Here is a 19,932-nt window from a genome sequence, read left to right on the forward strand (position 1 = left end):
TCGGCCGGGAAAACTGTCAAAATAGCCAAAGAATGGCTGCTGCGTGCAGTAAAAAGTATCCTTGCGGGGCTCTCAAAAGAGCTCAATAGCACTATGGTGTGCTAATAACAAATATGTATCTGTCAACGCATCTGTCCGCAGAGAAACTGCTATCAAAATGACTGCCAAAATCGCGTGAAAAGCGGTGTCTGGAAATGTGGAGAAACTGTGTAGGTGGGCTCGAAAAACCCCCTGTGTACCTGCGTGTTGGTGTAGATATGTGCCAATTTCCGCCGCCGGACGGAAATACGCTAGTCGAATAGTCGCCAAAGGTGCTCGGAGTCGAAAAAGTATTGTAGAGTGCGATCGGTGTGCTCGGTGCCGATGCCGGGTGTCATGGTAGAGGCACCTCACCCATGCACGTGGCAAGAAAAGGTCGTCGGTAGATCGTGGACGAAGTCTTTGTCGCCTTCCGCTGTCGGACGGAAGCGTTCTCCGAGCTATGAGTGCTCAAGAGATGTCGTGGAAGAAACCGGAGTCGAATCCAGCGCTTGTAGCGTGCCTTCGCCGTCGGGCAGAGCTGCTAGCCGTCGTGAGCTAGCTCGTCGAGTGGACCAAAGCTGTCGAGGTCACCGAGTCGCAAGAAACGGTGCCGAAACCGTTGTTGGAACGGCTATTTGCCGATGTTGAGATCGAAGCATCGCCGAGAGTCGATGCCGAGGCGCAAAAACGGTGTCGAAACCGGTGTTGGAACGACAAAACGCAGATGTCAAGGCCGCCTCCCACTGCTGGACGGGAGTCTCGATGTCGGTAAAGCCTGTTCTCTCTCTCTCTCTCTCTCTCTCTCTCTCTCTCTCTCTCTCTCAAGCTGGGTTTTCTCTCTCACGGCTCTCTCTCTCTCTCAAGCTCTCTGGAGGTGAGAGAATCTCTCTCTCTCTCTCTCTCTCTCTCTCTCTCTCTCTCTCTCTATCTGTCGCTCTCTCTCTCTCTCTCTCTCTGAATCTCTCATGGTCGGGTGTATGTGAACGGGGGGTTGTCGAGGATTATGGTGGGAGTAAGCCCTTGCACACACTAATGTGTAATTCAAATTTTTTTTTTCCGAACTCATTGCTTCTCTGTCGAAATCTGCAGAAACTGTCGAAATGCTGCAGACAATGACGAGCATAGTGGGAGTGTGTTTGGGTGTGTGTGCGCTCGGTTTTGCTGCTGCTGGCCAACTCTACTTCTCGAATGCTTGCAAGCTTGGCTGCCCGATTTCTCAAACTGGCTCTCGTGCTTTGCTCACTCGATTTCGACTTGCTTTCCCAAGCTTGCCTTCGATTCCTTTGGTTCCCGATTCTTGTAGAGCTTTCAAGCTCCCAAGATTCCCTCAAAGATTCCCCTGCAGCCTCTAGTGAGATGCCCGATTGCCAATCTCCTCTGCTGCTGCACCCAATTCCTTCCCTTTGTTACTTTGGGTTATGCTGCCCCGATTGCTACCTGCTCTCAGTGCTTGATTCTATTTGCTGCTCCCAACAGTAGACCCGATTTCTAGTGCTCAAACTCCTCTGCTCGGCTCCTGCAGAGCTTCGAAGCTCTCATGGATTCCAATCTGATTGGGAGGGCTTCACGCGTGGCGTGTAGCCAGAGATGCCGGGGTTGCCTCCTGGGCTCTGATACCACTTGTGGATACTGGCTATGGAGTGCAAGAGAGGGATTGGGAGAAAGGGGGAAGGGGATGAGCACAGACAGTATCTGGTGGAGCCTATGAGACGAAACCTTATTGTTCATTATAACCAAAAGAACGAAATGGGCAGGCGCCCGGGCCGAGATTGGCCATTGAGCTTGAAACCTTAACATGCTGGGTCTATGATCCCAAGCCCCCCTGAGAACATGGTAAGGTGATGACCTGCCAGGCTACTTTGGCCCGGGCTGACTGGGTGTCGTGCCTTGACCAAAGGAAATTCTTGATCAGCCTCTCTAGCTGGCTGATACAGGGGCTCGAGAAGATCCAACAAAACGTGATGTACCACATAGTAGCCAACAACACCAGGTTAGCCACTACAACTCTGCCTGCCAAAGAGAGCCGTGTGGAGCTCCAATGCAGCAACTGCCTCCTAATCGATAGGAGAAAGGGAGTACTCTGCTGCTCAGGGGACAAGTCCAGGCCAACTTGACAACCCAAATAGCGAACTGCAATCCCTGGGGGAATCCATCTAAAACTCTCACTTGACGAGGTGTAGGAGCATTGCCAACCCAGAAAGGTACGGTCTTCCTCCAATTGTTCAATGCTCCTGATGCAAAACAAAACACCTCAAGGGCCTGCTTACATGTGTGCAAATTGGCCTCCTGGCCCTCCAAGTACAAGGCTGAGTCGTCGGCAAACTCAGCGTCAAGTAGCTCATCTGCCCTAATAGGGAGCCCGAGACCAAGCAAGCCAACTTGCTGAGAAGTCCAGAATCTGCTCATCGCCTCAGCATAGAACATAAAAAGGAAGGGGCTAGAGGGCAACCCTGTCTGATCGAACGCGTGAGTATGAAGCGTTCCCCTCTTCCCCTTGCTAAGAGCACTTGACTGTGCGCACGCCTATAGAGATCTGACACACCTCTGATCCAAGCATCTGAGAAACCCATCCTGCGTAGAGTGCCCTTCAGGAAGTCCCAGTCAACTCTGTTGAGGCCTTCTCAAAATCGAGGAGTATCACCAGATCCTCTCCGCGGAGACGCGCGAGGGAAGATGCCTTTCAAAAAGTGAAGATGGTGTCAAGGATACTATGCTCCTTGACAAAACCTGTCTGTGTCCCGTGTATAATGCTCTCGAGTAGTGGCTGAATCCTCAAGCTCAGAGCCTTTGCTAGTACGATGAGTTGAGGATAGTGATGGGTCGCCACTATCGAATCTCATCCAAGGAGCCTTCCTCCCAAGCAAGTCCCAGTACTCTTAAGAAGAAGCTAGGAGTCAAACCATCCTCCCTTGGACAACTACCACGGGGGAGTGCTTTGAGGGCCTCATGGAGCTCCTCTAGCTGGAGAGGAAGCTCAACTCTGTCGAATCTCCTCAGTAAAAGGCAAGGCATCTGGTCCTCGACCTACTCTCTGCATGCATCCTGATGCTCTGAATGAGGCTCAACTGACAACGAACACAATAAAGATTATTAGCAAGTGCACGCATATCCTCAGGCTCTGAAGCAACTGACCCGTCGGGTCTCCTCAACTATTTGACATTAGTGTGCGCATGGCATGGCCCCACCGTCTCAGAAAACTCCCGAGTAACTCTATCACCCACTTGGGTCCACTAAGATGCCTGCCGATGGAAGGCAACTCATGCTGCCACTCCTCAATGCTAGCCACCTCTTGTCTAGCCTGCAGCATGTGCTCCTCCAACCATGGACTGTCTGGATGCTGCTCCTGCATCGTCTGCAAGGAAGCAATGCCCGTCAGAGGCCTGCTCCCTCAGAGACGCTGCTCCTCCCTGGCTGGCAGCCAAGCGAGCTGCAGACTCCTGGGGCCTGGAGGAAGAAGCGACTAGATGACCATGGCAACCATCTGTGGAGTCTCAAACTCTATCTGATAGTATCCTCGTCCCAGAAGCTGGATGTCAATGATCTTCTCCACCTCTGCTAGAAGGCGGGCCTACAGAAGGTCACGTACCTCTCCTCAACTGGGACAACTGCCAATAATCTTGCAGATGACACAAGTGGCTGTTAGATTTACACCACTCTGTTGCTTCACTTAGGTCTAGGGCATATGCCATACATGTACGGCTAGTATGTCTTCGGGCTGGCCACCCACTACACTGTCCGGCCACCCACTTCTAGGCCGGCCGCCCTCATATTTGCTTTTTATGCTGGGTCGTGGGGGCTTTGCCATGCACTGCTCGACCTCCCCCTTGGGCACCTATATATGGGGCCAAGAGGGGTACTTACTTCTGTAACAGACTTGGACACTCCAAGTTAAGAATCAACCGCGACAGCACTGTAACAGACTTGGACACTCCAAGTCAAGAATCAACCGCGACAGCACCAAATAACCACTTCAAAACACCTTTCGGTATTTCTTTTTGTATTAATCAATCATCAAAGTACAAGAGAGCGGTTAGGGTTTCACTCTCAGACTCTGCGTCCAGATGCTCTGAGAAGTGAGGCCCTCACCACTAATTTAAAGGTTACAAGGGATGCCCAAAAGCAGAGCCCCAAAAGCTTTTCAAATCAAAAGCATCAGTTCTCTCTCTCTCTTAGAGAGTCTTTTCTCTTTTTTTTTATAAAAAAAAAAAGCAAAAGCAAAATTCGTGTCGCTCATCATTTTCCAAAAAAAATAAAAATAAAAATAATTTTTTTTAATAATCCGCCACCGCGATTTCCGGAAATTAGGGTTTTTGGCAAAATTTAGGGTTTGCAGGAATTTTAGGGTTTCTAGCAGAAATTAGGGTTTTTGTTGTCCGCCACGTCATCACTTTGTGACATACCCCCCTCTTGAAAGCATTGTAATCGACCGCGATTACGCCTGCAAAACCGACAAAAGCCATAAACCGCCTTAGCAGACACTGACTGTTAGTACCTACGTACTAGGAACACACATCTAGCACATGTACAAAATCGATAGTCACATCACACGACATCACAGGACATCACCAGACATCACAGGACATCACATGACATTCAACATTCATTCGGATCTTAGACCATGATTTATCGGCAATGTAGCTAACAATCACATCTAGGTCCAATCGGGACCTCAACGGTGTCCGATTGACTAACCCCTATGCAACCATGTCTATTCGAGATCAATCAGACCAAAATGCTGCAGTCATTTCGTCTATCAGTTCCTGCACTCACAAGAAGTCAAGAACAAATCAGTATCATAATCAGGAATTCCATTTCATAAAGTCATCCAGCAGAATACTTTCAGCTCTCAGTATCCCTGAAGCTCAAAGAGACTCGCATCAGAAGACTCAATTTGGGAGAACATTGGCACGCAGTTGCAATTCTCGTCATCGTTCCACTTGTATACTAACGGGCTATTTGAGATTGCCAATTCAGTGATTTTAGATTTATTGAAGTCTTGTATCTCGCATCAGAAGACTCAATGGGAAAAGAACTTACCTTTGGGACTAAGCTGTAACAATCCCTGTGTCTTATGCCTGTCAAACTTGACCTTCTGGCATACCAAGCAACTGCGCACAAACTCTTCCACATCCTTCTTCAGTCTCCGCCAAAAGAAATCTCTCTCTACCCCTTTCATGGTGGTAGCAATGCCGCGGTGACCCATAAAAGGTGGACAATGGCAATCAGTCATAAGCTTTTCCCTCAACGGCTGTGTAACGCACAACATAGTCTTTTTCATCAAGTAGCCTTCCCGAAGGGAGTATCCAACTACTGTCTCCCCATCCCGTATCCGTGTGAAAATATCTGCAAAATCTGTATCTGTGGCACACTGATCGACCATATCCTCGAAGCTCCTATGATGTATCGCGGAAATAGCCAGAACCAACGGTTTCCGAGACAAAGCATTTGCCACCACATTCTTCTGTCCCTGCAAAATTTAGGGTTTGCAGGAATTTTAGGGTTTCTGCTGTCCGCGATGTCATCACTTTGTGACAAGCACCAAATAACCACTTCAAAACAATTTACAGATCACAATAGATTTGCACTGGCCCGGCGGAGTTCCGTGCCTAGAGATATTGGCCCCAAAGACTGGCGCCCCTATCGGTATTTCTTTTTGTATTAATCAATCATCAAAGTACAAGAGAGCGGTTAGGGTTTCACTCTCAGACTCTGCGTCGAGATGCTCTGAGAAGTGAGGCCCTCACCACTAATTTAAAGGTTACAAGGGATGCCCAAAAGCAGAGCCCCAAAAGCTTGAAAGCAAAAGCAGATTCTCTCTCTCTCTCAATGAGAGTCAGTAAAAAGCAAGTTCTCTTTTTCTCTTTCTTTCTCCCAAATCAAAGCGAAAAGCTGTTTTTTTTTTTTAATAATATTCCGCCTCCACGATTTCTAGAAATTAGGGTTTTTGGCAGAAATTAGGGTTTCCAGGAATTTTAGGGTTTCTGGCAGAAATTAGGGTTTCTGCTATCCGCCACGTCATCACTTTGTGACATACCCCCCTCTTGAAAGCATTGTAATCGACCGTGATTACGCCTGCAAAACCGACAAAAGCCATAAACCGTCTTAGCAGACACTGACTGTTAGTACCTACGTACTAGGAACACACATCTAGCACATGTACAAAATCGACAGTCACATCACACGACATCACAGGACATCACCAGACATCACAGGACATCACATGACATTCAACATTCATTCGGATGTTAGACCATGATTTATCGGCAATGTAGCTAGCAATCACATCTGGTCCAATCGGGACCTCATCGATGTCCGATTGACTAACCCCCATTGCAACCATGTCTATTCGAGATCAATCAGACCAAAATGCTGCAGTCATTTCGGCTATCAGTTCCTGCACTCACAAGAAGTCAAGAACAAATCAGTATCATTATAAGGAATTTCATTTCATAAAGTCATCCAGCAGAATACTGTCAGCTCTCAGTATCCCTGAAGCTCAAAGAGACATCAGTGACTTTAGTATCAAAATCGAGGCATCTGTTGACAAAGGAGCGGAGTAACTCCCCTCTTGTGCATCCCACTCCACCAGATCTTCGACCAAGCTGAGTTTCTGGGTTCCGTTTGGAGTAGACTATGCTAAACCAAAACATCGAGGTAAAGTTTCACAATCCGAGGAGTATCTGCTAGGTCCTCCTCCTCCATCCACTTCGCATCAAATGCAGGAAAGTTCTTGAACTAAACCAAGAACCGCCTTCGGACTTTACCTTTCTTCGTATCGTTATGTGCCAAAATCTGTTCAGGAACAATGATCTCCTCGTTTTCTTCCTCTTCGGGTTGCTCATCAGGCTCCCCATCATCAGGCACATCACCCTTAACAGGTTTCAAGAGACTCACATGCAATGCGTTATGAATCCTCCAAGTATTTGGCAGTTTCAATCAGAAGGAGATATCATTTATCTTGTCAGTAATCTGGAAAGGTCCGTAGTATCACATACTAAGCTTTGAAAAAAGCCTCTCCTTTCCCTTTTTCTTTCGTAGGCGTGCCTTCTCAAAAGTAAGAGCACCCAATCATCCTCCTTCAATTTCAAGTCGCGACGATGGCGATCCGCTCCCTTTTTCTGTCGTTCTTGAGACTCTTGCAAAGTCTCGCGAACCTTGGCAATAGCCATATCCAAATCTCGCGAATATTCATCCGCTTCAAATATCTAATCTTTCGTGCTCAGGAAGGATGGAACCTTGGCAGCACTTTCAACAATCTCACATGGCGTCTTCCTCGTCGAAGAGTGTATCGTGTTATTGTAGGCAAATTCCACCAAAGGTAAGTTCGTTTCCCATTGAGTTTTCTGATCCGAGATACAAGACTTCAATAAATCTAAAATCACTGAATTCGCAATCTCAAATAGCCCGTTAGTCTACAAGTGGAACGATGACGAGAACTGCAACTGCGTGCCAATGTTCTCCCAAATTGCCAACAAACTCATAAATCTGGGGTCTCTGTGGGAGACAATCGTATCAGACGTGCCATGTAATCGGAAAACCATCGTGATCATTGTGTGTTCTCGGGAGATCAAAAAATGAAATCCATTTCAATATTTTCCGAGGGGCGGGTGGGTATGGGTAAAGGCTGTAACAATCCCTACGCCTTATGCTTGTCAAACTTGACCTTCTGGCATACCAAGCAACTGCGCACAAACTCTTCCACATCCTTCTTGAGTCTCCGCCAAAAGAAATATCTCTCTACCCCTTCCATGGTGGTAGCAATGCCCGCGGTGACCCGTAAAAGGTGGACAGTGGCATTCAGTCATAACCTTCCCTTAACGGCTGTGTAACGCACAACATAGTCTTTTTCATTAAGTAGCCTTCCCGAAGGGAGTATCCAGCTACTGTCTCCCCATCCCGTATCCGTGTGAAAAATATCTGCAAAATCTGTATCTGTGGCATAGTGATCGACCATATCCTCGAAGCTCCTATGATGAATCGCGGAAATAGCCAGAACCAACGGTTTCCGAGACAAAGCATTTTGCACCACATTCTTCTGTCTCTCACATGGACAATTTGGAAGTGGCACTGTGACAAGATGTTCGCCCACCGCATCTGCTTTTCCGAAAGCTGCTTTTGCGACAAGAAGTAGCGCAAACTCTGATGGTCTGTAAAGACAGTAAAATCCGCTCCGAGTAGGTAATGCCGCCACTGAGTAAGAGCATGGATAACCTCCAAAAGCTCTTTCTCATAAATCTGTGTTGTCATCTTCGGCCTAGAGAACAAACGGCTCTCGTAAGCTATGACATGGCCTTTTTGCATCAAGATCGCACCCAGACTACGACCACAAGCATCATAATATACTTCAAATGACTTCTGCATGTCCGGCCAAGTCAAAATAGGTCCCGTAGTCAATTTCTCTTTCAATGTCCGAAAGGCAGTCACCTCTGTGGGTCCCCACTAAAAAGATACTCCTTTCTGTGTCAAGGTATGCAAAGGGGAAGCAACCTCTGCAAACTTCGTATTAACCGCCTGTAGTACAAACACAGTCCCAAGAAGCTTCTAACTTCATGGACTTTCCTCAAATCGGGCCAATCATGGATAGTCTCTATCTTGGCCGGGTCCATTTGCACTCCTGCTGCTGACACAATGTGTCCCAAAAAGTGCATCTCTGTTAGGAAAAATTCACTTTTCTTTGCATTAATCACTAACGTGTGATCTCGTAATGCCTGAAAGACTTGAAGCAGATGATCTCTGTGTTCTGTCTCATTCTGGAGAAAACAATGATGTCGTCAAAGAAAGTGCCAACAAATTGCCTGTACTCTCGAAAAATCCTATCCATCATCTGGTTAAATGTCGCAAGAGCATTGGTTAAGCCGAAAAGCTGTCTTGTAGACATCTCCTGGCGCTATCCTGATCTGATGATATGCACTCTTCAAGTCAATCCTGCTAAAGCATGAGGATCCCTGTAACCTGTCAAGTATATCATCGATCCTAGGAATCGGAAATCTGCTCTTGATGGTGATTTCGTTGAGAGTGCTGTAATCGATGCACAGTCTCCAAGATCCGTCTTTCTTCAAAACCAACAACACTGGAGAGCAATACGGTGAAGTACTAGGCTGGACAAGACCCTTTTCCAAGAGGTCTTTCACTGAGCTCATAATCTTTTCATTCTGTACTCGGCTCACACGGTAAGGTGGCCGATTCGGTGGCGTGCTTCCAGGTATCAGATCAAGGGTTTGATCTTCAGGCCCTCTGAAAAGCAATTGGCATGAGTGTGGAGAAAAATCTTGGCGTTCTTTTGATCAGGTCAAAACATATTCAAACTTTATTCAGCGTTAAGTTCTCTCCCAAAAGAATGAGTAAGAAACTGAAGTTCATCAAGTACAATCTCTAAGCCCTTCATTTATATCAGTCGCTTTCTCGGCCCGGTAGTCAACCACGGCATAGTTCTTGTGGTACCAAGGGATCCGGAGTAGAACGTCACTCTCATGCCCTGAACACCCCCGTCATTGCAAACAAAGTTTGCCGATGCTCGATGTAATGGCAACATCCCATCCTGGTGCCAGTCGAACTACCTCCGCCTATGGCGTCAGTTTGTCGGGCGTAATTCCAAATCGAGCCGCCAATTCCAAGTGAAAAGAAGTTGGCCTTGGCTCCTTCAAAAGAGCTTCCTGATCCTTCACTTTGCCCCAAAAGCGGCAAAGTTTGTACTTTCATTCATTAGGTTCGGTATAGGTCCCACGCCATGTGGTACCAGTTCTGCTTTTCTATCTGCCTTTTCTGCCACATTCCTCAGCTGCTCTCGAACTCTCAGACCTGTCGTCGTCTTTATCATTCTGTTCTTTCTGTGCCTTTATAGGGCACTTCGCGGAGATATGTCCCTGTTCCCCGCATCCAAAGCACTTCCCCTCTCTGATGAAGCGAGCTCTCTCCTCAGGAGTAAGCTTGGGTCGTGCATCATTTTTCTCTGGGTTGCTCTTTTTCTTTCTACTTTCATTCCCAGAAGTCTGTTCGGCTCGTTGTGTCATGGCCTCATCTGTGGGGTAGGTTAGACTGCCAGAGTGAATGGCAAAGCCCCACTTCACATGACTCATCAACTCTTGAATAGAAGCTGACTCTTGTTCCAAGTAGTGATCTCGGATCTCTGTAGGTAGACCCAAGGTAAACCGCTCAATCTGTTCTCTGAACGAGATCTTCTTGAACGAAGAGGCGGGTAGAAAAGAGTTCCAGAATCTTTCACAGTAAGCTCTTGGTCATCCGGAGATGGTTCCAAGCAACTCGTATATCTCGCTCAAACTCTTAAGTCAACCAAGAAGAAATAAAAAGCCTCGTGAATTTCAGCCATGTAACTGGCACAGTCTTGCTTAATAGAAGCGTGGACCACCAAGTGTGAGCATTCCCCTTAAAATAAGAGGCAGCTCTCCGAATCTTGGAGTGCTCTGAATAGCGTCCTCCCGCGAAAGCGATGTCAAACTGCTGAAAAAAAGACAAAGCCTTCGAAGCATCCGAATATCCTGAAAAAGTATCAAACTTGATCGAGTGGCCACCTTCCTTAAACTCTCGGACTTTCTTGCTTTCATCTTCGAGAAAGTCATACTAGTTGGCTTTGTAAAAATTCTTCTTGTTCGCATAAAAGTTTCCATGATTAGAATCTGAGCTGTCTGTAGACAAGTCCTCAGTAGAACTGTCAGTCTCTGGGCGAGATGTAGCCTTCTTCTTGCCCTTTCCGAAGCTTTGTTTCCTGCTTCGCTTTTTACCTTTTCTGTCTTCTTCTCTCAAATCTGAAGAGCTAGAAGAACTGTCAAAAGAAGAAGAAGAAGAAGAAGAAGAATTGGGTACTCCTTCAAATCGAACACGCTTCTTCTGTTTCTTTGCCTTGTCAAATGTTGACCGACGACCCAAATATCCCGGTAAGTCAGTGCCTTTCTTTTGCTTTTTGCCGTGCTTTTTGCCTTTCTTTTGCACGTCGAAAAGCTGAGCAATCCGTGCATCAACCACGTTCTCTAGTTCCTTCTTCGTATATTTCTTGGAGGCAGAAGATTTCTTGAGAGCGGGTTTCGGGAGTGGTGTTATGGTTCTGTGCGACTCCATCTATACCTCTTCCAAAGAGGTCTGGTTCATATATTTTGCCATCTTCGGGTCCTTGGCAAAATTGAGCATCATCTTTGTTGCATCGCTAGTCAATTGACGACGCTCCATTCCTCTTTGCTCCGCCTGAGTAGGCCGAGGCGGGCCATACTCTCTGTCTGAATCTTTGTTGTGATCCCAGCCCGCATCTCTAGATGCAGAGGGAGTCGACTGATCATTGCCTGAAGCCATAGGTACCGCGGAAAAAAAAATTTTGGGGATCGGATTTCCCGTAGTAGAGAAATCGGCCGTGCTCTGATACCACTGTAATAGACTTGGACACTCCAAGTCAAGAATAAACCGCGACAGCACCAAATAACCACTTCAAAACAATTCACAGATCACAATAGATTTGCACTGGCCCGGCGGAGTTCTGTGCCTAGAGATATTGGCCGCAAAGACTGACGCCCCTTTCGGTATTTCTTTTTGTATTAATCAATCATCAAAGTTTTTAAAAAAAATAAAAAATTCCGCCTCCGCGATTTCCGGAAATTAGGGTTTGCAGGAATTTTAGGGTTTCTGGCAGATATTAGGGTTTCTGCTATCCTCCACGTCATCACTTTGTGACAACTTCTCAGTCTGACATACGATTGGCATTGTACGGGTCTTCGTCCTTGGTAGTCACGGGGGGCTGATCGCCCCCTCTTCCTCACATACCGTTTGTGTTCTCTCTCTCTCTCTTGCGCTTCCGCACACGCGCACTCTCACATGGTATCAGAGCACAGGCTGCTCATGTCTAGGGCGCATCTTTTCGCATGAGGTCCTCCCTCCCAAGGAGAAGATTATATCAGCCAGCGTTTTCTGCAGATCTGCCAGCGTATTGCAAAAACCAGGCACGCGATGGAATCTGGAGTTTTTCTATGGCAGAGGACCCCACCTCCGCTTGTGTTGCTGCTCCCACACTCAGAAGGGCAATCGAACCAGGGCAAGGCCGACCGACACAGTGATAAGAAAAAAGGGTTTGGGGGGAGGGCGGGTAAAAAAAAAGGTGGGGGGCGGGGGGGCAAAAGGCTGCGAGTGGAGCGGGGGCTGACAAACAGGGGGGCAACACCGAAGCGAGCGAGGAGGGAGTGGGAGGGCAGCGCGGGCAGAGAGGGGAAGGGGTGGGGGTGAGAATGACCCGGGGAGAGGTTGGGAGGAGCAGCGCGAACGGGGGGAGGGGATGTGCAGGCCGGGACAGAGCAGTGAGCGTTCTCCGTCAATTGACGGTGAAGAAACCAACTGGCTCCACTAGTCACCAATTTCCAGTTTTACTAGTGTGGTGTCAGTTTTACTTTCTAGCTCTATATTCTGTCTTCACCCTCAATTCCTTCTTCATATGGATTTGCCTCAATTGTAATGGCTTTATGCTTGTGAGCTTCGTATTTGTACCCTATGCTTTGACATTCCTTGAGGGCATAGTGGCTTTTAGTAATCTCAATGCAGCCCTGTTTTCCTTCATAAAAGGAGGGAGAGCCCTCCACCTCTCTAGTACCCATTGTTGATATGTCTCACTATAAATCTTCTAGTGGCATGTATGGAAAAGGCTCCCTTCCTAGCCTGTTGAATTGTTATTTACTGTTTTGGTTTCAAGAATGAACATGATGCTGTAGCACATAGTGAACAAAGGATATTACTTACATTGCTGCTTACATAAAATGCAATTTGGTTATGGTTTTGCAGGGCCTGTCGTTGCAGAAGCCATGTTCTTGAATAGAGAGGAGATTCCTATCTACCCTCTTTATCGAGATCCTGTGAGTATAGATTTAGTGTTTAGAGATCTTGGTCCACACATATTTTTATCTTAGACTATGTTGTACAATCAGCCAACTTACTTACAGCTTTCAACTTCTCGTTAATAGTGTTTGTTTTCATTTGCTCTGCTTTCCATTGAGACTGGCTTCAGAGTAAGAGTGGCACTTTCTGCCTAGTAGATGCTTTTCAGGTATGGTATGCTCGAGATAGTTCAGCAACTGTCTAGCCTGTTGGTGCCTACCTTTTTTTCTTTTTAGCAGGTTATGTTTGTGATATGTATGCTCAAAGAAACACTTATTCTCAGCCCGAATCTGGGCCTAAAAGATTTTCATACATAAAGCCTGTGGCAATACACAAGACAGTTGGCAATATTATGTTATATTTTAACAAGTTTTCTGGTTTGAATCTCATTGGGTACTAGAAGCAAGTTTCTTTAAACAGCTTTTGATGTCAAAATGGAGATATTTTAATAAAGTTTTTTTTTTTCAAATTGCTGCGATATTTACTGGGTAAAAGGGTAGTTCATTATTTGCAGGTGCACGATTTTGGTTTCTTTCGGTTTGATCCTGTCTCAGTGCAGTTTATGCAATATGAAGAGATTCCTCTTGTGCCAGAAGCGGCTACCGTTGGTTTAGAAATTCGAGTAGTTGGCAACGATAGTGGAGAAAAGGTTGTGTGGTTGTTCTTGCAAGCATGTACATACTTATGATTTCAGCTTGATGACTGTGCTGTATGTGGCTTCCCTTGTGCAGATTTCAATTCTGGCCGGCACTTTGGCCCGGCTAGATCGTGACGCACCTCATTACAAGAAGTATGCACAAACTTTTTTTTTCTCCGTTAGCTCACAAGGACCTTTACTTAGTGTTAGCTCATAATCAAGTATGTGGAACTTTCGTTATGTTTGTAGAGTGCAGTATTGCGATCTTATTACATTGCCTTCTGTGTGGCTATAACAGGGATGCATACAATGATTTCAATACATTCTACATGCAGGTATGTTGGGCTTGTCTCCAACTTTGGTGCCTGCAAGGTTGGAAAAAATTCTTTTATTTATTGTTTCACTTTGAATGATAGGCTGCTTCAGGAACGAAAGGAGGCTCAAGTGGGTCCCCAGTTATCGATTGCCATGGTCGGGCTGTGGCTCTGAATGCAGGGAGCAAGACTTCCAGTGCGTCAGCCTTTTTTCTTCCATTAGAACGTGTAATCAGATTCTCAACTGGCTTTCTTCTCATATCTTTAAGATTGAATCACTTGAACTTTTACACGCTCTAGATTCTTGAGTTTCTGCTTGACTGTTGCTGTGGAGTTTATTAAGGCTGGTGGCACTGCTTTTTTGGGAATCAAATCTCCAATGAACAGGGTGTGCCATGCTTTTTGTTGGTATACTTAATTCTTTTCCGCAAATACTGATCAGTAACATGCCCTGCCAACATCAATAGGTGAATGTGGAAGGATTACATTTGCCCAATCAAAGGACTTGGTGTGCACTAGTAAAAACTCTCTCTTTAAGAGGAGACATTGACAATCTTAAATTGCGCAGGAAATTATACTGCTTGTATGTAGTCGAACCTTTCTCCAATCATTTTGCATAGTAGACAGCACGGATTTAAGCAAGATACAGATTGTCGAATGGTCTGGAGAGATTCCATTCCAATAGTTGCTGTGAAATATCTAAAGAATCCATTCTTCCTTTGGGGAGGGGAGGTAATGGGAAGAACCCAGTTGACTGGTTACAAGCTTCTTGTTCCACAAGGCACAAGTCCAAAATGGACTCTCCTTTGGAAACACAAAGTCTGATGTGGATATGTTTGTGTAGCTGAAACCTTTTACTGCTCTGAGGATAAACTGCAGAAGGGCTGCGGAAACGGTGTGAAGCAGTTGGGAGGCAAGCAAAGGCTGTCAGGTCACGCCCTTTTTGAAGATCTCGGAGGAAGAAACTTTGCAGGAATTTGAAGGGTGTCTTCAATTCTTAGAGCATGAAGGTGTTACCCCCATGAAACTCTTTGCAGGCTATGCAACAGATTATAAAATGTGACACAGTTTCAGTCACCACCCTAACACAACACCTCGGATGCTTAGTACCCTTGATCCTTCCTTAGAGAATGTTCTTTGCCCTTATGTAGAAGAACGAGACTGATAGACTTATGTTGGGAGAGGCAAAGAAAGGAGATGGATTGACACCAGGTTCCCAACCCAACCTCTGAAGAGCACACCCTTGTTAACATGTCGTTTCCCTATTTCAACCCTCTCAGAATTTGCCTTTTCCGTTTCTGTTTCTCTCAACTTTGGCACTACTTCTAGAGATACCTCTCGGGGCTGACATGTGAAAGGCAAATGAATCTATTTTGTTGCGAGCTGAAGTTTAAAGACTGATCCAATCTAGGATGATTTGAGGCTCCAAAGGAATACCTTGTGTGAAATCTGAGGGCTGAAAACTCTCGTTTGGTGTCTGGTGTATGGCTGCAAGAGAAACAAGTGTATTGGCTGATTTAAGGGTAGACCTCTAAAAATAATCTATTATTTGTAGCTGCTGTCCTCTCGGTGTGGTCTGGCCCTGTATAGAGACCTCTCTGTGACCGTGGATATCTAGTAGAAACCGTCCCTATATGTGCTGGTCTCCTAAGTCAAGGAGTTGTCATAGGGAGTGTGGCTCTTCATTGAAGTTCAAATACAGTATGATATCTCTATTCTGCATCTGCATACATAGTGCTCTTCACTCTTGTCAAAAATCGTGATGACGTGGCATGCGTAATGACCGGACACTGAAGAGAAAGGGCGGGACCAAAACAGTAGGGCAATTTTCGCGTGATGATGACATGGCTATGTGAAACGAACGAAGAGATAAGATCTCCCGGCCACACGGACCGCCTACAGACACGCGTCAGACGAACCACCCGACCATAGCCACCATCTGGCAGCTCCCCCATGCTGGGTCTAGCGTCCGAGGACGTAGGCGTGTACCTGTAAGACCGGGCGTCCCATACCACTCGGCCTCACCTCCTCGAGGTGGCCTCGCGGGCTAACCACTGGCACTCTGCCAGTGGGGTCGATAACTGTAAATGAGGCCTTAGCCTCCCTTTTATAATAATGGCCGGCCACACTGGCCGGGTTCGCACTACGTCCGCCCGGACACTGGACGCCCATCCCGACAGCATCTGGGCTAGATCCCCTCTCCTGTGAGAGCGGGACATAACATACTTCCCCCCTTAAGAACCATTGATGTCCTCATCAATGACGTGGGGATACTGAGCCTTCAAAGCTCTAACAGGTTCCCAAGTAGCAAACCATTCAGATTGACCCTTCCATTTAATTAAGTACTCGTCATAAGCCTTTTGGCGAGAATGATGGGTACGATGATCCAAAACTGCTTCTGGTTCTCGAGGAATATACTCGGTTTGCATATCTTGCCATACATTTTCCTCGATAGGCACGACAACATCAGCTTTGCCCAATTTTACTCTAAGGCGGCTGACATGAAACACTGGATGTACACTAACATCCGAAGGAAGAGCCAGTTTGTAGGCAACTTGGCCAATTTTCTTTATGATCAAGAACGGACCACAATATCTAGCTGAAAGCTTATAATGCTTTCCTGTTCGCATAGTCTTGGAATCCTTGGGTATCTTCAGATAGACCACCCATTGTCCCACATCTAGAGTCCTTGGAGATCTCTTTTGATTAGTATAAGTAGTAACTTGGTCCCGAGCTGTTCTTATACTATCCTTAGCCAATTTGAGCATTTCCTGCATGTCATACAGGAAATCACGAGCTTGGCGTTCCTTGACTTTCTCTAAGCCAATAGCAATTGGGAATTTAGGCTCGAATCCATACATCAGCATGAACGGGCTAAATCCAGTAGCAGAATGCTTGCTACTATTATAGGCAAACTCTAACTGTGGAAGATACCTTTCCCAGTCAGACTGCCTATGAGAGACATAGGCTCTCAACATGTCCTCTAACGTCTGATTCATCCTCTCAGTTTGTCCCTCGGACTCAGGATGGTCAGAAGACAACATACTCAACTTCGTCTGAAGTTCAGCAAAGACATCTTGCCAAAATCGGCCAGTGAACTTAGTATCCCGATTATTGACGATGCCTCTAGGAGACCATACAGCCTATAAAGATGATCGACAAATAAAACCGCCAACTCATGGCTTTTTACTGTCGACTTCGTTGGTATAAACTTCGCCATTTTTGTGAGTCTATCGACCACAACCCAAATAGCGTCATTGCCCCGACTAGTATTAGGCAAACCAACGATGAAGTCCATGGAAATACTCTGCCACTTGGCATCTGGGATTTCCAATGGGTCTAGTAGGCCAGCTTTCCTAAGGCGCTCTGCCTTATTGACCTGACACTGAGCGCATCTCTTCACATAGCTCTCTATGTAAGAGCGCATTCTTGGCCAATAGAAATATCGCTTGACCAAAGCCAAAGTTCTTTGGATGCGTGGGTGCCCAGCGCTAGGAACATCGTGGCATTCGCACAAAATCCTTTGTCGAATCTCATCGATTTCCGGCATGCAGACTTTACCATTTTTGAACAATAGTCCACCTCTAATGGAATATTGTCGCTGTCTCGTCTCTCCAGCACGACTCACTCGGGTCTTCGGACCACCCAAGCCTGTATGCGAGTCATGCCCTGCTTCGACCTCGTTCCATATCTTGCCAAAATGGCCATCGGAACGACATAGCCCTCGGAGAGAGAGATAGAAATCCATCGAGATTTTAGCCACAAGCATTGACCTCAGGAATCCTGCTGAGCGCATCGGCAACTCGATTGCTGGATCCTTTTCTATAACGGATCTCAAAGTCAAACTCTTGCATAAGCTCAACCCATCTAGCCTTCCGGCCTCTGAGATCACCTTGATCACAGATATAGCGCAAGGAGTGATGATCTGTCCATGCAACAAACGTAGAGCCATATAAGTAGTGCCGCCATTTCCTCAGGGTGTGGACTACGGCGTAAAGCTCCTTTTTATTCGTTGGATAACGCATCTCAGCGTCAGAAAGTGTCTTACTTTCAAATGCAACAGGACGTCCATCCTGATATAATGCCGCACCAATAGCATAATCACTAGCATCCGTTTCAACCACAAACGGTTTGCTAGGATCCACAATGTGCAATATTGGCGCCGGCGGCCGTAGTCACCAAGTGCTTTAGTGTCGGAAAGCTCTCGTCAAGACGCTCATTCCAGACAACAGGGGGATTACCTTTACGATGAGGACCCGAAGTCTTCGGCCCTTTCACCCCTCCTTTTAAAAGTTGCGTAAGCGAGGCAGCAACTTTATAGTAATCCTTGATAAACTTGCGAAAGAATCCAGTAAAGCCTAAAAAGGACTTTACTTGGCGTACATTCTTCAGAATGGGCCAATTTTGTACTTTATCCAACTTTTCAGGGTCGACACGAATTCCATCGCGAGTAATGATGTGACCCAAGTACAAAAGCTCTTTCTTAAAGAATTCACACATAGAAGCCTTAGTGTAGAGCTTCTCAGTTCTCAGTATTTCGAGAACGGCACGTATATGCGCTAGGTGCTCAGGCAAACTTCGACTGTAGATCAAGATATCATCGAGAAATACAACAACGAAGTTGCCTAAAAATGGTCTCAGCAGATCATTCATCATCTGCTGAAACGTAGCTGGAGCATTGGTCAAACCAAAAAGCAAGACCAAAAACTCGTAGTGACCATAACGCGCATGGAAGCCTGTCTTAGGAATATCTTCCAGTTTGATCCGTATCTGATGATAGCCTGATTGCAGGTCTATCTTCGTAAAATACAACGCTCCATGGAGCCGATCTATTAGATCGTCCATGCGCGGGAGCGGATACTTCTTCTTGACAGTGAGCTTATTTAACCCCTTGTAATCCACGCATAAGCGCATAGTGTTATCCTTCTTTCGAGAAAGTAACACTGGCTGCTCCCCACGGGGATTTGCTAGGCCGAACAAAACCCCTGTCGAGATAATCCTTCAGCTGTCGCTGAATCTCGTCCTCCTCGGTTTTACTAAACCGATAGGGTTGCTTTGAGAAGGGTTGACTACCAGCTGTCACAAAGTGATGACGTGGCGGACAGCAAAAACCCTAATTTTTGCCAGAAACCCTAAAATTCCTTCAAACCCTAATTTCTGCCAAAAACCCTAATTTTTGGAAATCGCGGAGGCTATTAAAAAAAATAATAAAAAAAAAAATTCCTATGATTTGGGAGAAAGAGAGAAAAAGAGAACTTGCTTTTTTATTGGCTCTCATTGAGAGAGAGAGAATCTGCTTTTGCTTTCAAGCTTTTGGGGCTCTGCTTTTTCGGCATCCCTTGTAACCTTTAAATAAGTGGTGAGGGTCTCACTTCTCAGAGCATCTGGACGCAGAGTCTGAGAGTGAATCCCGATCCACTCTCTTGTACTTTGAACTGATTAATATAAAAAGAAATACCGAAAGGGGCGCCAGTCTTTGGGGCCAATATCTCTAGGCACGGAACTCCGCCGGGCCAGTGCAAATCTATTGTGATCTGTGAATTGTTTTGAAGTGGTTATTTGGTGCTGTCGCGGTTGATTCTTGACTTGGAGTGTCCAAGTCTGTTACTCCAACCACCAACTCAATGCCATGATCTACTCCTCTCGAAGGCGGCAAGCCAGGAGGTAGATCATCAGGAAAAACATCCTTGAAATCAGTCATGATTTCAAGGATAAGATTGGATTCGTCGGAATCGCCAAGTTGAACAGAAGAACATGAAACATTTTTACGAAATTCAGTGATAGAAGTACCATGCACTAATGAATCAAACCAAGCAGATGGTACACATTGATAAAAGTAAACATTAGAAGACTTTATTTCTTTATACATTTCCAAAGCAGCAACAACTGGTTTTGCAAAACCATTATTTACAGACTTCTGATTACAAAGCGACACATATATATGAGGCATGTTCTGTTTAACAAAAACAAGAGAGTGATGTACATAGTCTATATACAATGAGTCTTGTTTATCATAAAACCATGGAATTCCTAAAATAACATTTGCTCTGTCCAGGCGCATGATGTGGAAATCCAGGTTCTCTTTGTAATCAGCCA

General features: G+C 46.0%; 1 protein-coding gene across 2 annotated transcripts in view; it reads left to right on the forward strand.

Moving 5' to 3' along the window:
• The window catches only part of DEG7 (DegP protease 7), a 182,703-nt gene that overhangs the window by 35,917 nt on the left and 126,854 nt on the right, over nt 1-19,932 (forward strand). For both annotated transcript variants that reach the window (XM_086522337.1, XM_086522338.1), the window contains exons 2-6: nt 12,793-12,863; nt 13,400-13,534; nt 13,617-13,675; nt 13,821-13,857; nt 13,939-14,064. In XM_086522337.1, coding sequence (XP_086378463.1) covers nt 12,793-12,863; nt 13,400-13,534; nt 13,617-13,675; nt 13,821-13,857; nt 13,939-14,064 — 428 coding nt within the window. The remainder of the gene's footprint in view (nt 1-12,792; nt 12,864-13,399; nt 13,535-13,616; nt 13,676-13,820; nt 13,858-13,938; nt 14,065-19,932) is intronic.

Source organism: Adiantum capillus-veneris, chromosome 10, assembly GCF_014529385.1.
Source record: "Adiantum capillus-veneris isolate H3 chromosome 10, ASM1452938v2, whole genome shotgun sequence".
NCBI classification, from domain to species: domain Eukaryota; kingdom Viridiplantae; phylum Streptophyta; class Polypodiopsida; order Polypodiales; family Pteridaceae; genus Adiantum; species Adiantum capillus-veneris.